The sequence below is a fragment of the Thamnophis elegans genome, chromosome Z (genome assembly GCF_009769535.1).
Source record: "Thamnophis elegans isolate rThaEle1 chromosome Z, rThaEle1.pri, whole genome shotgun sequence".
Taxonomy (NCBI): Eukaryota; Metazoa; Chordata; class Lepidosauria; order Squamata; family Colubridae; genus Thamnophis; species Thamnophis elegans.
Genome location: NC_045558.1, coordinates 123,925,373 through 123,943,817, shown reverse-complemented (window position 1 = coordinate 123,943,817; position 18,445 = coordinate 123,925,373). Strand labels below are relative to the sequence as shown.

Below are 18,445 nucleotides of genomic sequence, written 5' to 3'. Positions count from 1 at the left end.
AATAGAGATGCTTTATAGTCCATTCTGTATTCGTTGTATACATGATGTACAATGACAATAAAGACTATACTACAGTCCAGGTCTCAAAGATGATTTTTTTCAAGAGGCAACTGGACTTTCAGGTTTTTATTTGCTTCTCATCCAAGAGGCTTCTTCAGCTCTGACTGTAAGGTGGGGTGGGGGGAGTGATGAGAAGCGAAACGTCTTCAAAGAAAAAACAAAAAGTCCAGATGCCTCTTGAAAAAAGCACTTTTGAAACAACCATGACCAGGATAAATGAATCTCCATAGACAGTTCCAGGGTTTCTAGCCTTATATGTTTTGTGACCCTTCAGAAGAGGCGATTCTTTTAAAAAAAAAAAAATCAAAGATGCAAACGGAACTTCTGAGAACGTTTGACGCGTGCTTCTATTGTTCAATATTCTCTTTAATGTCAGATTTTTCAGCGCCGCTCTACCCTTTGGAATCTCTATCGCGGAATCGCTAACACACCGTTGGGAAATCGGACAACCCGTTCCATCTCAGACCGGAAACGGGACAATAGAGCGGCCGGTCCACCTGGAGATAGAGACGCTTAGAACGCTTCATACTCGTTTTGGCACTTCCGTTTTAACGAAACGGTTCTACCCGCCAACCACTCCGCCCATCCCACTCACCCCGCGAAAGTTTTCCTCCTAGGCCTCCCGAAAGCATAACGGGAGATTTGTACATGCTTACCCGAAATACGCGTTTAAACTTATATAAATATATATGATATGATATTGGGGTGTGTAATGAGGAGTGGGGAGGATTGTTTTTGTAAAAGGACGCTGTGGCTACCATAGAGAAAAGGCGCCACCGGAAGTCTGTCCCCGTCCAATCAGGCAGGGGGAACGCTTTGAACGGGTGCACATTTCCTGTTTCCTAGCAACAAAAGGAAGTATTTGTTGTTGCCCTCTCCTGCGGGACTCCTAACAGTAAATCCCGGGGTTTGGAGGCCCGGAGGCGTTGCGGGGCCGCCCAGCCCGGTGTTGCGGGACCCCGTCAATAGGGAACGGCGGGTCTGCCGAGGGGCCCCTGAGAGGATTTGGCCTCGCTTTCCCCCTTCGTCCGTTTAGTTCCCCCTCCGCTCGATCCGTCCGTTGCTTGCCGAACGGGAGGCGAAGGGTTCCTCTTGCCGGGAAATGGAGAGCCCTCGTGGGGCCTCTCTTCTACCTCAGGGCGGGACCCGTCGCGGATTGTGAAACCCGCCCGTCCGCCTGGAGCCTCCCGAGGAAACGAGGGCCTGGGGACCCTTCGTGCTCCTGGATCCGAATCTCAGGGTTTTCGGACCCGCTCGCAGCTGCTGATCGCGGCATCCTCCCGACGCCTTAGGAAAGCCTGGAATTTACTTGCGGGCTGCTGCTGTTGTTGCCCAACTTGAACGGGGTGCTTCCCGCTGGGATGTCCTGAAATGCACTGGATCCTATGGTTGGAGGTCCAGCTCCTCTCACTCTCTTCTCTTCTCTCAGCACTCAGGGTCTCCTCCTCCTGTCTTCTTCTCCTTCAGCCTCTTCTTCAGCTGCTTCCTGGATAACCTCCTGCTCTGAAGATGGGGCTCTGAAGACTTGCCTGGATCCTGAAGGGATGTCGCTTTGAATGCCTTTGGCTTTTGGAGAAAGGTGGAGCAGCTTTAAAAGTCGGCCCCAGAAAAACCAGGGGGGAAGAACTAACTCGACACCACTCATCGCTCAACACGTTTTGTGCCGTGTTTTAAATGTACATTAATATGTCTGGCTCTGAGCCGTATTCCCTGTTTTGGGAGGAAGGACGTTTGTATCGGTGGCTCCTGATAAATGAATGTTGTGCTGAACTGGAAAATTCAGAATGATCTGACAGGTGAGGAAACATGTTTGTGTCCCTGCGTGCATGCATTCATTTGTATTCAGTGCATAGTTTTTCTAGCCTAATGAACTCCCACTACCTGCAATTTTTGCATGGTGAGGTTCAGGGTTGAGGGTGTTACAGGCCCAATCATCTGGAGCTGGATCCAGAGTAATTTAAATAAAACCTTTGTGCACTATAGCTCTGTTTATTATAAACCCATGTTTTTTGTTGTTGTTATTGAGTGAGAAAATTTCAGCTTAAAGTACTTCTGTACTTCCTGGATCTCTCCTTGTGCCTTATGATTAGAATAAAATAATTGAGTAGGAGAGAAGACGTACATACAAGGAAATTTATGCTATTGAGCAGAATAAAAATAAAAGAGTGACATCTGGTGAAATCATACTCTGGGATCTGAGATGCTTAGTTTATTAGACCTACCTAAGGACCTTGTTTCTTAGAAGGAGATATAAAACTAGCATTTTGTTCTGTATCAGAAAATCCTACATTTCTGACCTGTAGTTAGTTTCCTGTCCCTTTCAAAACACAATTCTCAGTCTTTCTGTTCTTAGAGAATGGGAATTATTCCAATATGCTGTGTTAGGCATCCAATTGGAGAAGGGTACTTTTTGTTGAAGGGGACACAGTGACTCAATGGCTAACGCACTGAGATTGTCAATCAGAAAGGTCAGCGGAGTGAGCTCCCGTTACTTGTCCCAGCTTCTGCCAACCTAGCGGTTTGAAAGCATATAAAAATGCAAGTAGAAAAAATAGGAACCACCTTTAGGTAACAGCGTTCCGTGCACCTTCGGCATTTAGTCATGCCGGCCACATGACCCTGGAGACGTCTTCAGGCAGCGCTGGCTCTTCAGCTTTGAAACAGAGATGAGCGCTGCCCCCTAGTGTCGGGAACGACTAGCACATATGTGCAAAGGGAACCTTTACCTTTATGCCGATGCAATAAAAATCAGTTTTTTCACACCCCACCCACAAGTTGAGGATTTCATAATTTGAGGTCACTTGATTTTATTGTGTCCACTCTTCTTACCTTGGTTTTAGGGCCCAGAAGCTGAAACTTGCTGATTAAGGTTTTAAAAAGCCAGTGAGGTTCATTTAGTACCTTTGTTGTCAGAGCAGCTTTTATTTTAGGCACTAGCTAACACCTACGTTTGTTTGTTACAAAACCTTTCCCATCTTATCAAATTACTCCCTGAAGGAAGAGAACAACACTCATGTAATAAGAAACACCCCCGCCCCCCCCCCGCCCCCCTGCAAAATAACCTGAGCAACAACCATTGCTATATTTTTGGGTCACTGCTTTCATAATATGATTGTGTGGTAAGAACCAAAGAGCGAATAATCAATATTCTAATACCTGTCACAACCAGTCAAATATTTCCAGGAAGTCTACAACATAACAACATTTCCTCTGGTGTCCTGATGTGACCTCTTTCGAAGAAGTCGGTATTCCAGAGATCATTCTGTTTTTCATAAGTGGTAATGTTTGTAATGCTCCTTTTCTGATTTGATAATGGCTGGTTCCTGTGGGAAGACGTTATAAAAGAGGGAGGTAGGAAAATTAGAGCACATACATGTATACATACGTACATGTAACAGTCTTCTTCACAGAGGTGCCATTCCGAGGGAAAATACAGCAGGTTCTCAACTTACAATAGTTTATTTAATGACTGAAGTTAACTGCGGCACTGAAAAAAGTGACTTGGGACCATTTTTCACGCGGCCGTTGCAGCATTTCTTGGTCATGTGATCAAAATTTGAATGCTTGGCAACTGGCTCATATTTATGACGATTTCAATGTCCCGGAGTCATGTGGTCACTCTTTGTGAACTTCTGGCAAGCAAAGTCAATAGGGAAGCCGGGTTACTAACTTAACAAATGCAGCGATTCACTTAGCAACTGCGGCAAGAAAAGTCGTAAAATGGGGCAACGTTCACTTAACTGTCTCGCCTAGCAATAGAAATTTTGCATCTTTTGTGGTCGTAAGTCGAGGACTACCTGTGGTACTTAATTCGTGACCAAGAGTCAAGAGTCTCACAGTCCCAACATATTGTGTAAATTGAACTACTATAGCTTGAAAACTGTGGATTGTGGTTTATTGTGGTGGGTGACAGTATTCACAGTAATCCTCATTAGCACGACTGGCCAAAGTAAACTCAGGCAGCCACTCCAACATCATTTCCAGGAGCCTGAGCTTTTCCCACTTACAGGGACCCAAAAATTGCTTAGAGCTTGAAGTTGACAGAAGAAGTCTGAAAACACCTTTGTGGACAAGCCAAACTTTATTAAAAGCCATGAGCTTTCATGAGCTTCACTTGGAATAACAGATTAATAGAGTTGGAAAGGGGCCTTGTAGGTCATCTAGTCAAAGCAGGAGACCCTACACAATTTCTGACAGTTGGCAGTCCAATCACTTCTTGTAAGTCTCTAATGATGAAGCTCCCACAACTTTTGCGAAGGCAACTTGTGTTCCATTGTTCTCACTGCCAGAAAGTTTCTCCTTATTTCTAGATTGAATCTCTTCTTGTTCAGTTTCCATCCATTATCCCTGTCTGGCCTTCAGGGTGCCTTGGAAAACAGGTTGACCCTCTCCTTTTTTGACAACCGCTGAGATATTGGAACACTGCTATCATACCGTGTTTTATCCTCCAGTCCCCTAATCATCCTGGTTTTTCTCCTCTGCATTCTTTCTAGAGTCTCAACATCATTTTTATAGAGTGGTCACCAAAAATGGATGCAGTACTCAAGGCGTGGTCTTACTAGGGCTTTATGGAGTGGTATTAGGCCTCACTTGCTTTAGTTTCACTCGGAATAGCTACACTTAGGTTTTGAACTGGGATGAGGAAGAGAGGAAAACTGGTTGATTATGTAGATGCAACTTAGTGATGATGGGTTTCAAGTACCTTATCACTTAATGATTGTCCTGGTATAAAAAACCCATTTTTTGTGTGTAGAGATGGGCTGAAGCCATTTGCTTTATGTGAGTTCAGCAGTTCTTCCTTCAATTGCCAAAACAATCATTCAGAAAGTCTGCTGTAAGGCAGCGTTCCCCAATCTTTCCAGCTTAGTGGCCCGCGGGGTGGTGTTGGTGTTGGTTCTGTGCAAGTGGTTGGCATGTACACATGAGCGCGCATAGCTCTTTTTGTGAGTGATGATTGCATGCAAATGGAGCTTCGCCTGCGGGTGCCTGCCATCACACGAATGGAGCTTCATGTGTGCTCGCTGCTCGCAAAACTGGAGCTACATGCGCTTGTGTGCTCACCCACCATTTGCATGGACCGGTTTTGAATGAGCCGCAGCCAGGTAATGGGCCTCAGTCTGGAGGTTGGGTACTCCTGCTGTATGGTAGTGATCGTGATGCAGTTCACAAAAGCTTATGCATTTTAGTATTGTCCCATTGGGGACTAGTCCTCTAGACCAGGGGTGTCAACATTGATTTCAATGTTGGTATTGTCCTACACCCCCCTTCCTTTTTGATTGTAAGCCGCCCTGAGTCCCCTCAGGGAAAAGGGCGGCCTATAAATAAATAAATAAATAAATCAAATCAAATCAATCAATGAGGGTTGCATCAGGGTTGTGTTTGACCTCGGTGGGGGGCGTGGCCAGGGGGGCATGGTCAGTTCTACATCCATTTTCGGCTGTGACGACCTCCTGCAGCCCTCTGCCACTGAAAACAGAACTCGGCCGGCCCGCGCACAACCTTCCAATCTCTGTTTTCCCTGGCAGAGGGACCTTGGGCCAGTCCTTCACTCCTTCTGGGGTGGACCCTTGGGCCAGATCCAAGCACCCTGCGGGCCAGATCCAGCTTGTGGACCTTGAATTTGACACCCTCTGCTCCTGCTCTAGACTAAGTGGGCACTGTGTTTTTTTCCTGTTGTCTTCCTGTTGCTTTTCCCTCTCTGGAGGGTGGGAGCACTTTAGTGTGTAACCTCATAAAAGCTTTGTCCCTCTAAAAAAAGAAAAGAAAAAAACCCCAACAGGTAATCCTCTTCTTACAACCACAATTGAGCCCAGAATTTCTGTTGCTAAGTGAAATGAGTTCTGGCCCATTTTATGACTTTTCTTGTCAACAGTTGTTAAGCGAATCACTGCCGTTGTTAAGTTAGTAACACAGTTGTAAGTGAATCTGGCTTCCCCCGTTGACTCTGCTTATCAGAGTCAACAGGGATCATGTGACCCCAGGACACTGCAACCGTCATAAATATGAGTCAGTTGCCGAGCGACTGAATTATGATCACATGACCATGGGGATGCTGGCAACGGCCAGAAGTGTGAAAAATGACCCTACGTCTCTCTTCAGTGCCATTGTAATTTCAAACAGTCCCTAAGCAAACTGTGTTGTAAGTCGAGGACAGCTGGTGTAATGCTTTCAGACACGAAGGTGGAAATCTCTGGGTTGGACATGAAGCCAGTGCAGTGACTTCCTCTCAGATCTAGGAATAAAAGTACCAAGAAAACTCTCCTGAAAACCAATTGTCAAGAAAACTTCAGGTGACTCGCCAGAAGTCAAGACTGACTTGAAGGCACAACTTCCTATTAATGAAGGGGGGGGGGGGGGAGAAGCAGATCTCTTCCTTTTAATGGTTCTTTTTGGTGAAGCTGCATCCTTGCTTCTAAAGATATCTTTGAAACTGCAGGAAAGAGCACCCTGGTTGAATGTTTACGCACAAGCTTGCAGATGATACTAATGTGGTTTAGATCTTTCAGATGGTGCAAAAGAGAAGACCAAAAGGATTCTTAAACAGTAGTGAAGTGGCAAAAATATATAAATAAGGAAAGAAATCAGAGGGGAAAAGTCTGTTTAAGAAACTGCCCCTGAAGGAATCCTGAGCTTAATAAAAAGCTATCCATAATTAACATCATCTGCATTTTGGGCAGAGTTTTTCTTAATTAAGTGATGTAACGGATGGGCAGTATGTTGGCTGGCTCTGAATATTGGGGAGGGGGAGGGGGAGTGGGGGGGCAGGAAATGACCCAGTGTAAGAAAGAATTTAAAAATATGAAATAAGTGGAACAACAAAAGGAGTTGGGGGGAAACTCCACAATTACATCACCAAGCTCTAAAGCAGTGTTTTTCAACCGTGTGGATTTCAACTCCCAGAGTTCCACAACCAACTTTCTCACTCAGGAATTCTGGGAATTAAAGTCCACACACCTTAAAGTGGCCAAGATTGAGAAACACTGCTCTAGGAAGCCTTAATCTCTCTCTATCAACTAAATTATTACTAAATTAAGAGTGACAGAGTACTCACTAAATGAACTGTGGCATATAGTGATGGCCTATAGTGAAAGCAGTTTGATTCCTACCCAGTCCACCTGCTGTCAATTCCCCTTAGAAAATTAGGCATCCCTTACGGAAAAAAGCTTCCCATCTCTGTTAAATACTGTAAGATACTGATAAGATATCCAGGTTTTTTCACTTCCTCTCTGATTACCAGTTTGTATGTTACCTATTTCAGGTAGTCTTCGACTTAAACAGTTCATTTAGTGACCATTCAAAGTTATAATGCCACTGAAAAAGCAACTTATGACCTGTGGTGGGATTCCAAATCATTTCCTGCCAGTTCTGTGAGAGAGTGCTTCACGACTGCTTGCAGCACTCAAGACCGCCCTCGGTGTCAGCGCTGCTGAGCTGAGCTGTTTTTTTTTAACGCAGCTGAGGCACAGCAGTCCTTTCTGCCGCTCAAATCAGCCGAGCTAAAAAAACAAGGGAACATAAGACGGAACGATGGGGGTGGGAGGCCGGGGCCAACCAGATGGGTGGTATTCTCCGAACTACCAAAAATTTCTGCTACCGGTTCGGCTGAACCAGTCCAAACCGGCTGAAATACTACCACTGATGATGACCATTTTTCACAATTATGATCATTGCACGTGATTTAAATTTGGATGCTTGACAACTGGTTCATATTTATGACAGTTGCAGTATGACGGGGTCATGTGACCCCCTTTTGTGACTTTCTGACATGCGAAGTCCATGCAGAAGCCAGATTTACTTAACAACTATGTTACTGATTTTAGAACTGCAGTGATTCGCTTAACAAATGTGGCAAGAAAAGTGGTAAAATGGGGTGAAATTCACTTAACAAAAATTTTCACTTAGCAACATAAATTCTGAGCTCAATTGTGGTCATAAGCCGAGGATTACTTGTATACCATAGGTCGCCCATCCTTTTTGGGGGGTGTTTGACATGAAACATGAACTGAAATTCTGTACAGGAAATCGAAAACCAACTCAGTCTCGACTCTGCCCCAGTGTTTCTCAACCTTAGCAACTCTTAAGTTTTGTGGATTTCAGTTCCCAGCATTCCCTAGCCAATGTGCCGACTGGGGAGTTCTGGGAGTTGAACCCCACATGCCTTAAATCTGCCAAAGTTGAGAAACACTTTGCTCTATGCAAAGATGTGATTTGTGGCATTTAACTTATTTCTTGGTTCCAGCGATGCTCACTCCAGGGGATTCCTCCTCATTACTGCCCCTCTTTGTCTCTGCAGGTCTTGGAATGGTTGGGTGAGAAGAGGGGACCCGAAGCTCTGCAATGAGACCGAGGGGTGCTTCCAAATGCCCGTGGCTTCCTCTTTAAAGAGTGCCAGGATTAAGAAGGACTTTGGACGTGAGCAATGGCTGAAGGCGATGCTGCTCTGAGCAGTGAGCCGCCTGTGGGTCAAGAGGAGCGGCCGTACAAATGCAAGCAGTGCCCGCGGAGCTACCGCCACGCCGGCAGCCTGGTGAATCACCGCCGTACCCATGAGGTAGGCCTTTACCGCTGCTTGCTGTGCCACAAAGACTTCTCCAATCCCATGTCCCTGAAGAGCCACTTGCGCACTCATATGGAAGAGAAGCGTCACAAATGCCCAGACTGCGGCAGAAGCTTCCGAGTTTCATCCCAGCTTCCAAGCCACCACTGCCCAGCTCAGGCCATCCAGGAGCAGGAGGAAAAAGGCAGGAGGGATGGGAGTTACAGCTTCCAAAGGGGCCAGGGCACGTCTTCTCCAGATGTGGACTCCCATTCTGGGATGGAAGGCAGTAGCAGGAGCCTGTTGTCCAACCTGGAGAAGTACATTGCTGAGTCGGTGGTGCCAGCCAACTTTTCTCAGCAAGAGTTTCCAATGAAGAATGAACAGGAGAATCAGGATCCGCTCCCGGAGCATGACGGGGGTGGGGAGGAGCCTGGACTGCTGGCTGCCCTGGAGGACGAGCGCCGCTACAAATGCAACCAGTGTGACAAGGCTTACAAACATGCTGGCAGCTTGACCAATCACAAGCAGAGCCACACGCTGGGGATCTATCAGTGTGCCATGTGCTACAAGGAGTTCTCCAACCTCATCGCCCTCAGAAGCCACGCCCGTCTCCACTCGGAGTATCGGCCCTACAAGTGCCGCTTTTGCCACAAAGCCTTCCGGTTGCCCTCCGAACTGCTGAGCCACCAGAAAGCCCACAGCCAGGAAGAGAGCAAGTCCGCAGACCCATCAGCTTGGGAGGATTCGGAGCACGATGTTTGGGAGGAGGACTCCATAGAAACATCAGCAAAGTTGGACATCTATCAGCCACCTCCCATGGGCACAGGCTTCGGGGATAGGGTGCCCTGCAGCCTCAAAGATGCCTCCAAGACCGGTGGTGGAGAACGCTGTAATCCAGATGGAGAGCTGTGTGTCCGCTGTGGCGGGACCTTCGCCGACGAGGAGGAGTTGAAGGAACACAGTTGCCTTTACCCAAAGGAGGCAGATGAAGAAGAAGAGGATGAGGGCAGCAGCCCTTTCCAAGCAGCCCCCAGCTCCAATGAAGCTTGGGAAGCCCGTCTGAAGAGCGAGGAAGCCTTTCCCATGTCTGAAGAGCGGCCTTTCCGCTGCGGGGACTGTGGGAGGACATACCGCCATGCAGGGAGCCTCATTAACCACCGGAAGAGCCACCAGATTGGGGTGTACAGTTGTACCGTCTGTTCAAAACAGTTGTATAATTTGGCTGCCTTGAAGAACCACTTGCGGGTACACCTCAAGTCTAAGCTCAACTCCTCGACCCCAGAAGAGGCCTCCCAGCACCTGTCTGGGATCCTGGACCCACCAAAAGCGCAGGACTGCCCTGATGACTGCCCAACCCAGCCCTCGGATGCCTGGAAAGGACCATCTGCCTGTCTCAAGGAAGAGGAAGAAAGGACTCTCGGGGAGGAAGAGCGACCCTACCGGTGTGAAGACTGCGGACGGAGTTATCGCCACCGAGGTAGTCTGGTGAACCATCGCCACACTCATCAGACGGGAATCTTCCAGTGCTCCATCTGCCCCAAACAATACTCCAACCTCATGGCACTCCGGAACCACGTCCGTGTCCATTTGCGGGCCGCCCGCATGCGGGGCAAAGAATTAGGGGACGGCTTAACCTCCGCTAATGGCAGAGAGAGTTTTGAGGAGGAGGCTGAATTCCAGCTTCATCAGCTGCACCATCTGCCCTGCACAGAGGACATTGAGGTGGCTGAGGAGCCTAAGCTTGGCGTCCTTCACTGTCAGGAAGCAGATCTCCTTCAGACTATTAAACAGGACGTAGAAGCCCTGGAGAATGGGGCAACAGTGGCTGAGGACATCCTCCCGGCCTCAGAGACGTCTCACATTTGTCCCCAGTGCGGGTTGGCCTTTCCTACCTTGGCTGACCTGCAGACTCACGCCATGCAACACAGCAGTGAAGGGGAACGTTTGGAAGGGGTGGCGGAAGGAACCAACCCACCTCTTCCCATCCAGCGTCTCTATGAGTGCGAACTGTGTGGCAAGTCATACCGGCACTCGGGAAGCCTCATCAATCATAAGCAGACGCACCAGACAGGCGACTTCAGCTGTTCGCTTTGCAGCAAACACTTCCAAAACGTGGCCTCCCTTAAAAGCCACTTGCGTGGCCATCAGAGACCCAGGAGAGGACTGTCCGAGACACTGGTGACTGCGAACGAGGAGACTGGCACTGAAGCTGGCGCTGCCATGCCTATGATTTTATCTTTGGCAGAGCAGCTAAGAGATAGTTGCAGTGTTCTGGAAAAAGATGCCACAGACAACAGCTGGCAGTCCCAATCACAAGCATCTTCCCCGTTGCCTGCCGATTCTGAAAGCCTTCCCTATCTCTGTGAGCAGTGTGGTCTGGGCTTCGACCAGGCCAAAACCTTGATTGACCACCGACAGACCCATCAAGCTGGCATCTTCCAATGTTCTGTCTGCCCTAAAGAGTATCCCACCCTCCTCGCTCTAAAACACCATTTCCATGGGCATGCCAAGGCCACAGCATCCAGCCAGGACAACCCCAAAGACCATGCTGAGGAACAACCCTTCCTCTGCAGCCTCTGCGGCATGATCTTCCCCAGCGAAGAGATCCTTCAGCATCACCACAGCCTCTTGCATGAGGAGGATGAAAGTCAGGGCGACAATCCGGATGTGCTGAAAACAGAAGCGGAAGAGCAGCTGGATGATGGAGGGGATCCAGAGGAGGACCAGCTCTTCTCGCACATCTGTGGTTACTGTGGACAGACATTTGACGATATGTCCAGCTTGGAAGAACACAGCAACGGGCATCTGGAAGAGAAAGCGGCGGCCTTGGCCGATACTTCCATCCAGCTCCGGCGAGCTCTGCGTATAGAGGATGACCCTCCCCCTCTACCCCCACCGTTGGTGGAAACACTTCCTCTTGCTGATGACCTGCTGGACAGCCGACCTTATGCTTGTGGTCAATGTGGCAAGACCTACCGCCATGGTGGCAGCTTAGTCAATCACAAAAAGATCCACCTGATTGGCGATTACCAGTGCAGCGTCTGTTGTCGGCAGTACCGTAACTTGTCTGCCTATAGGAATCACCTTCGAAACCACCCAAGATGCAAGTTGAACAGCAGCGTCCCCCAACTCCGACACCCGGTCCCGGCTGTGGAAAGGGGGCTGCCTTGCGTTTACGAGAGGCTGAAAGATGAGCCGTGTGGGGCTTCCCAAAATGGAGAAGCTCCTCCAAGCAATTCTTTTCTTGCCCCTCCTGCAGGAAAAGTAAAAGTGGAACAAGGAGGAGAGTTGAGCTCAGGCCTGTTGGAGGGCAGAGAAGCTCAGGAATGTGATGTTCCTGGAGAGGGGAATGAGAAGGAGGAGGCCCACCAAGCAATAGAGGAAATGGAGACAATAAAGAAACAGGGGGAAGGAGCAGGAGAGGAGAAGGTCTCTCAGGCAGAAGAGGAAGACTCTCTCTCAGAACGCCCCTTCCAGTGTGGTGTTTGTGGACGCAGCTACAAGCACGCCGGCAGCCTCATCAACCACAAACAGACCCACAAGACAGGCCTCTTCCACTGCAGCATTTGCCAGAAGCAGTTCTACAACCTCATGGCCCTCAAAAACCACAACCGCACCCACTTTGAAACCAAACGCTACCGATGTACCGAGTGCCCCAAGGCATTCCGGCTCCAGAAGCAACTGGCCAGCCACCAGCACGTGCATTGGGACAGGAGGCCGGAGCCTGCTTTCCACTCGGTCCAACGGCCCCTTCGGGCCAAGCGGGCTGGCAAGGCAGAGACCTTCCCGCTCCTTCGGGCCCCCGCTAAGCAGCTTCCAAACCCCGAAGAGCGTCCATATAGATGCGGGCAATGTGGGCGCTCGTACCGCCACGCAGGCAGTTTGCTCAACCACCAGAAGAGCCACAAGGTCGGGCACTTCACCTGTGCCTTGTGCAGCAAGGCTTACCCCAACCTCATGTCCCTGAAGAACCACCAACGCATCCACTACGAGGTGAAACGTCACCAGTGTCCCGATTGCGGCAAAGCCTTCAAGTGGCAACGGCAGCTGCAGAGGCACCAGCGCCGGCCCCGTCCTTGCAGCAAGGTCACGGCAGGGCAAGAGCCTGAAAGAACTAAAGCGGATTGTGAAAGGGACCAGGGGAACAACCCCGGAGAGGCCCCCGCCGGGACTCTGCAGAGCCAGCCGCGGCCCAAACGCTTTCGCAACCACGCCTCCCAAAAGAACCCCAGTCGCGTGCATGGAAAGAAACGTTTGGAGTGCTCGGATTGCGGCAAAGCTTACCGGGCCTCCAGGGATCTGATGCACCATCTAAGAAAGCATCAAGCCGAGGAAAGAGGGGACACTCCTAAAGGCAAGCTGCTGGATGATCAGCCTTACAAGTGTCATAGCTGTGAGCGGACATACCGCCATCCTGGTAGTCTGCTAAATCACAAGAAGGCCCACGCGACCGGACTCTACCACTGCCCCACTTGCCAGAGGGACTTCTACAACCTTCTGGCTCTCAAGAACCACCTTCACATCCACACGGACAAGAGGCGCCACCGATGCCTCCATTGTGGCAAGGCCTTCCAGACGGCCAAGCGGTTGACCGCCCACACCAAGGTCCACGGCAGGTCTAAGGAAGAAGAGGCCTTCTCCTGCCCCGTCTGCTCGAAGAGGTTCTTCCACCACCTCGCCTTCCAACAGCACCAGTTGTTGCACACCAAGGTTGATGGGCACCATGCCCTTGAGGGCAGCATCGCAGGGGAAGGGAACTGAGGGCTTGTTAGCACACGTGGGGATTGTGTGGCAGGGAGATCCAATTACAGGGAAACGGTCGAGGTTTGGGTGGGAAGCTGGCTTCATAGGAACAACAGTCCACGAATGGGGGGGTAGGGAAAGATTAAACTTGGTCGTCGATGGGAGATAAGGCGAGGAAAATTGGGTCCATGACTCCCCAGATTTTCTTTTTTTAGAACATAGATAGGAAAAAACAAGCTGGCAGCAGATAAAAGAGAGCAGACATGGTGGGATGGTGGTGGTTTTCTCCTTAACGGAATGTTACATTGAGCACATAAAATAAGGCATTTCTGTGGCATCTCTTGGAAACACGTCCTATATTTTCTGTCTTGGATCCTCTTTGGAGAACTGACTTCAAACACGAGGGACTTTCAGAGGATTGTGCATCGATATTCTTCTATTTGCATTTTTTGAACTGTTTTCTATCCTTTTGGGACGTCAGACGAGTAGCTAACTCCATGTTTAAGCTGCATATAGTATTTAAATTGCTGGGTATTTTTAAATTAATGGCAAACGTACTGTCTTATAGGAAAAAACAAGAATACTGGGGGTGGGTCTCAGTGTCGTTCCTGAACAAAGACTTAAGGAAGAAGACAATAATCCTTGGTGTGGAGTAATCTTTTCTTTTTTTTAAAAAAAATTCTACCTCCTTCACTAAAATGCGTACACGTTTCCTTGGTATGCAAGGAAACATTAAAAAACAGTTCGAAAGGCGTAGGTTTTGATCGCTTTCAAAACGAATCCTGAAACGCTCACTAAATGGTACTAGGGTTTATGTGGAAAGTTTTCTAAAGAAACGTGACTGAAAGTTTTAGGTTTATGTGGGTAAGCAAGCTCTCCTTGGCAAAACCTCTGCTGGCTGTGGTTTATCAGAATAGGTCTTGAGCAAAAAAAAATAAAAAATGGGGATTTTGTAAATGAGTAATTAAGAAACACCATTTACCTCCTGCAATTAATGAGACTTCTTAAAGGCCTATCTCTTGGGAGGAAGATTCCATTTTTTTAGCCCCCCCCCCTTTGATCTCCCCCTTGCATCCTCCAGAATGGGTTGGTCCACCACCCCTACCACCATATTGACTTGAGAATGATGGGTGCTGCCATCAATTTTATCTGGAAGAAGCCAGCTCTGAGAAGGTTTCTTGGCTTTAACTACCCTCACCATCTTTTGAACCAAGATCTTTCTGGTTGTCCATCTTTTTAGATGATACGAGGTGCCCAGCTGAAGCGGGGAAAGGGGCAGCGATGCACACAGATCACTTTAGGATCCGGACTCTCCCTTAGGGTGATTCTCATGGCCAGACTCGATCTCACGTTCTTCGTTTCTCTTTACGCCAAACTGGGTTAGGTTCAGAGAAGCGCCTGGGGTGCTTTTTAATTTTGGAAGAAAACTTTCAAGGCGCTCGTCTTTCTGAGCTCTGACGCATCCAGATGGGTTTTGGTCCTGCCGTTAATTTTGAGATAGCAGGGAAGGCACTTAATTTCTTCTTCGATTTCTCTTCAATTGCCACTTTGCCTTTAAGATGCCGGGCAGGATAGTGGGGTGGGTGGAGGTGGGAGTGTTTCCCAACATAAATAATATTGTTAGTATAAGCCTAATAATTGGGATTCTAGCTGGTGTGGAAAGCTAATTAACCTTGTTCTTCATGGGATTTGCACAGGGTTTGGAACAGATGGTATCAGGCCACCTTTCTTCCCCTGATTTCTTTTTAGAAGAAACCCCTTCTGTTAATGGCGGCATTTACTCTCCCATCTAGCCTGGACTTAAATTCCCCCGAGGACGAGTCACTAAACCTAATCCTGCCCAATATGAAACAATTCCCCTTATTTCTCCCCATGTCTGTTCTCAACAGGCAAGGCAAACAATGCTGAGCAGCAAGCGAGGGTGGCTCAGGATAATAGGCCTGGCAGTTGAACACTGGAAAGACAAACAGAGCAGGAAAGGGAAGATTTCCTTGTTTCTGTTGTCATGAGAGAAATCTCCACTTGAGAGAACTATGGGAGGACCCTTGATCCCTTCATTCTATTCTGCCCAGAGTGCTTGGATCCCTTTAGGGTTGGATCTGGATGCAGATCAGATTGCAGAGAAAGGATTCCAACCCCTGAGGGACTTTTCTCTGCAGCTTGGAAAACAGAGAAGGGAAAACCACCTTAGATGGGCTTGTTTTTCAAACACCCCAAGGTGTTTTTTTGTTTGTTTGTTTTTTAAGACCAGCCAGAATGCAGATGACTTGAAACAAAGCATCCCCATGTGCTTTCCCTGTTCTGCAAGGCACAGCCAGAGATTACTGGAGATGTATCAAAGAGCTGTCACCCTCATAATCCCTAGAATTTGCAAATGGTTTATAGTGATCAGCTTTTAGACTACAGGGATGCGGTGGGTGGGATTATGAAAACATTAAAAAAATAAAAAATAAACAAGAGGACTAGAAACTTGACCATCACCAGGCTATCTTCTGTTTTGGGGTTGGCACGGGTATCTGTTTCACTACTGCTCTGAGGCCAGCCCCCAATTTTGTTCTCATTCAGGTAGAATTTGGTTCAGTGAAAGAATAAATGTTTTTAAGTAGGTAAGAGCTCTTCATTTGTGATTAAAGTTTTATAGAATTTCTAACATAGGCGGGTAATATTTTTCATAGGGTGTGGGTGGGACACATGTTGGTTTATTTCGCCAGCTGAAATCGGGGGGTGTTTTTTTTTTTCCTTCTGCCTTCAATGTTTATCCTTAACGATGCCCAATAACTCCAGAATGTTGACGATCAAGTCCTGTTTATGCTGCTGTTTTGGATAACTGACATTTTAGCTCTGGTTCAGCAAAAAAAGAAAGAAACCTCACAAAAGGAAAATAAATTTTGAGTTTCGTACGTTTTCAAATGTTTCCCCTCCTCCTTTAGCACAGGCACGGAATACAATTCAAGACGTTGTTTGATGTAGATTTGAAAGCTCCTGGACGGGTGTGGGGTGTGTGTGTGTGTGCGCTTGTGTATGTGTGGTGGTGAAGAAAGCAGAATTGGAGAAGACATTTTCAAACATTAATATTTTTCTGTTCTGACATACTGTTCTCAAACCCATAGCTGCCACTCCCCTCATAAAGATGGTGAAACAACTGATACTCTGCTCCCCAGCCTTCCCAAATCAAGATCTTCTGGATGGGCTAGACTATAATCCCTATCATCCCCAGCCAGCATAGTGTCTGGCAGGAACTGATGCTCTAGTTCAGGTTACCAAGCAAATAATGGCTATTTTTCCCTGATTAGAGGAAGACGCCTCCTAACTTATGTTTAGCAGCCTGGGAATTTCTTTTGAAAGCTATCTGGTGCCCCCTGGTGCCCAGGCCTGAACAAATAAATGGCACATGAATTGTTTTTAAATTTTTAAAGTGTTTTCTCTGCTGTTTTGAATATGGGGAGGGGGCAGTCAAATTATTTTCAGGCAAGCTAGCTGAGGTCTTCAGCAAAGCAGCAGACAATATCGGTTAGTTTGATCTCACGAGGCAGTAAAGTCTACCCTTGGGTGAATCCAAGTCCTACCCAAGCTGCTCATAGCCATTGTCTGGCATTAGACTTCTTTTTTGTCGTCTGCTGACCACAGAAAGACAATTTCCAGTGGGGCTTTCCATTTTGGGCTCTTTCTTTTCCAACACTTGGGGCCCCATCTGAGTACGGTGGTGTTCGCGAAGCCTTGTGAAATCAATGGGATCCATTTCTAAGGGCTTCCTTGCAGCCTATGGCATTTGGTAACATTGTGACCGGACCAACCATTTTCTTACATCTTGAATATCAATTGTTTTGCAGTTGTTTAGAGATTTCTTTTATATAGATTAGATTGATGATGAAGAGATAGATGATGATGAGATAGATAGATAGATAGATAGATAGATAGATGATAGATAGATAGATAGATAGATAGATGATTAGATGGATGGATGAATGGAATAAATGAATTTAAATGAATAATTAGATGAAAGATGAATAATTAGATAGATCAGGGGTGTCAAACTCAAGGCCTGGTGCCCTGATCTGGCCTATAGGGCCACTCTGGAAACAGCAAAAGACTGGTCCTCAGTGCCTCTGCCAATGAAAACTGAGCTTGGGAGAGCTGTGTGCAGCCCTCCTGAGCTCCCATTTTCACTGGCAGTGGGTTGCAGGAGGCCGTCACAGCTGGAAACACCTCGAGAGCTGGTTTTCGCTGGCAGAGCACTCGGGGCCCCACAGTTGTCCCTGAATGAGTGATGTTGAGCTGGCCACACCCATCTCAGCCCCCCAAGGTCAAACACAGCCCTGATGCAACCCACAATGGAATTGAGGTTTTTTTTTGTTTTTTAAAAAATTTATTTTTATTACATAGACAACACATACACACAACAACAAAAAAAACAAAAAAAAATGAGTTTGGAATTGAGTTTGACACCCCTGAGATAGATGAAGGATTAATGATTGGATAGATGAATGATTAGATGAAGGATGGATGGATGGATGGATGACAGATGATAGATAGACAGATAATGTAGATGAAAGATGGATGAGAGAGAGAGAATGCCCAGTGCCCCCAGTGCCTGGGCTGTGTCTGCTACCAGTCTGGTGAGCACCCGAAGCTTGCACATGTGCAGGATTCAGTTTGCGTACATGAAATCATTCCCCAAAGCTGCCGCCACCGGTCCACAGAACTAAAAAAAAAGTTGGGGACTTCTGCATTAACGAATCCAGATGGCAGATGTGTTTTCTGATGGAATATATAAAATGATTACAACACAGGCTAAGAAATGCTCTAGTAAATAGTTCTATAATAAATGAATGTTTTGAGCCCTGCCCTAATTTGTGACAAGGGAGGGAGGGAGGCTCAATTTTAGCCCCAGATGGTTTCATAATTAAAAGCCTGTCTGTGGAATAACTTGCAAATAGACATCCAAGAACCTGCGGTGGACTCTGAATAGCCAAATAATTTGTATCCAAGCTGAGATGGCCTTTTCTTCCCAGGAATAGCAGCAGGAGGGGATTCCCCAGACAGGGGTTCAAGAAGACTTAAGATGGTATCACAACTGTGCAATTACTCCCTTTCCCCCAAAGT

The 18,445-nt window shown here is 47.5% G+C and overlaps 1 protein-coding gene across 1 annotated transcript; it reads left to right on the top strand.

Annotated features, from left to right (window-relative positions):
• The first annotated feature begins 887 nt into the window (after positions 1 to 887).
• ZNF646 (zinc finger protein 646) lies at positions 888 to 16,247 on the top strand. Its single transcript, XM_032237016.1, has 2 exons — positions 888 to 1,856; positions 8,354 to 16,247. Exon 2 carries the CDS (start codon positions 8,480 to 8,482, stop codon positions 13,358 to 13,360), a length of 4,881 nt encoding a protein of 1,626 aa, XP_032092907.1. The 5' UTR covers positions 888 to 1,856; positions 8,354 to 8,479; the 3' UTR covers positions 13,361 to 16,247.
• Positions 16,248 to 18,445: the final 2,198 nt, after the last annotated feature.

Excerpts from the sequence above, each read along its gene's own strand:
- ZNF646 (XM_032237016.1), top strand. The coding sequence starts at position 8,480 with ATGGCTGAAGGCGATGCTGCTCTGAGCAGTGAGCCGCCTGTGGGTCAA.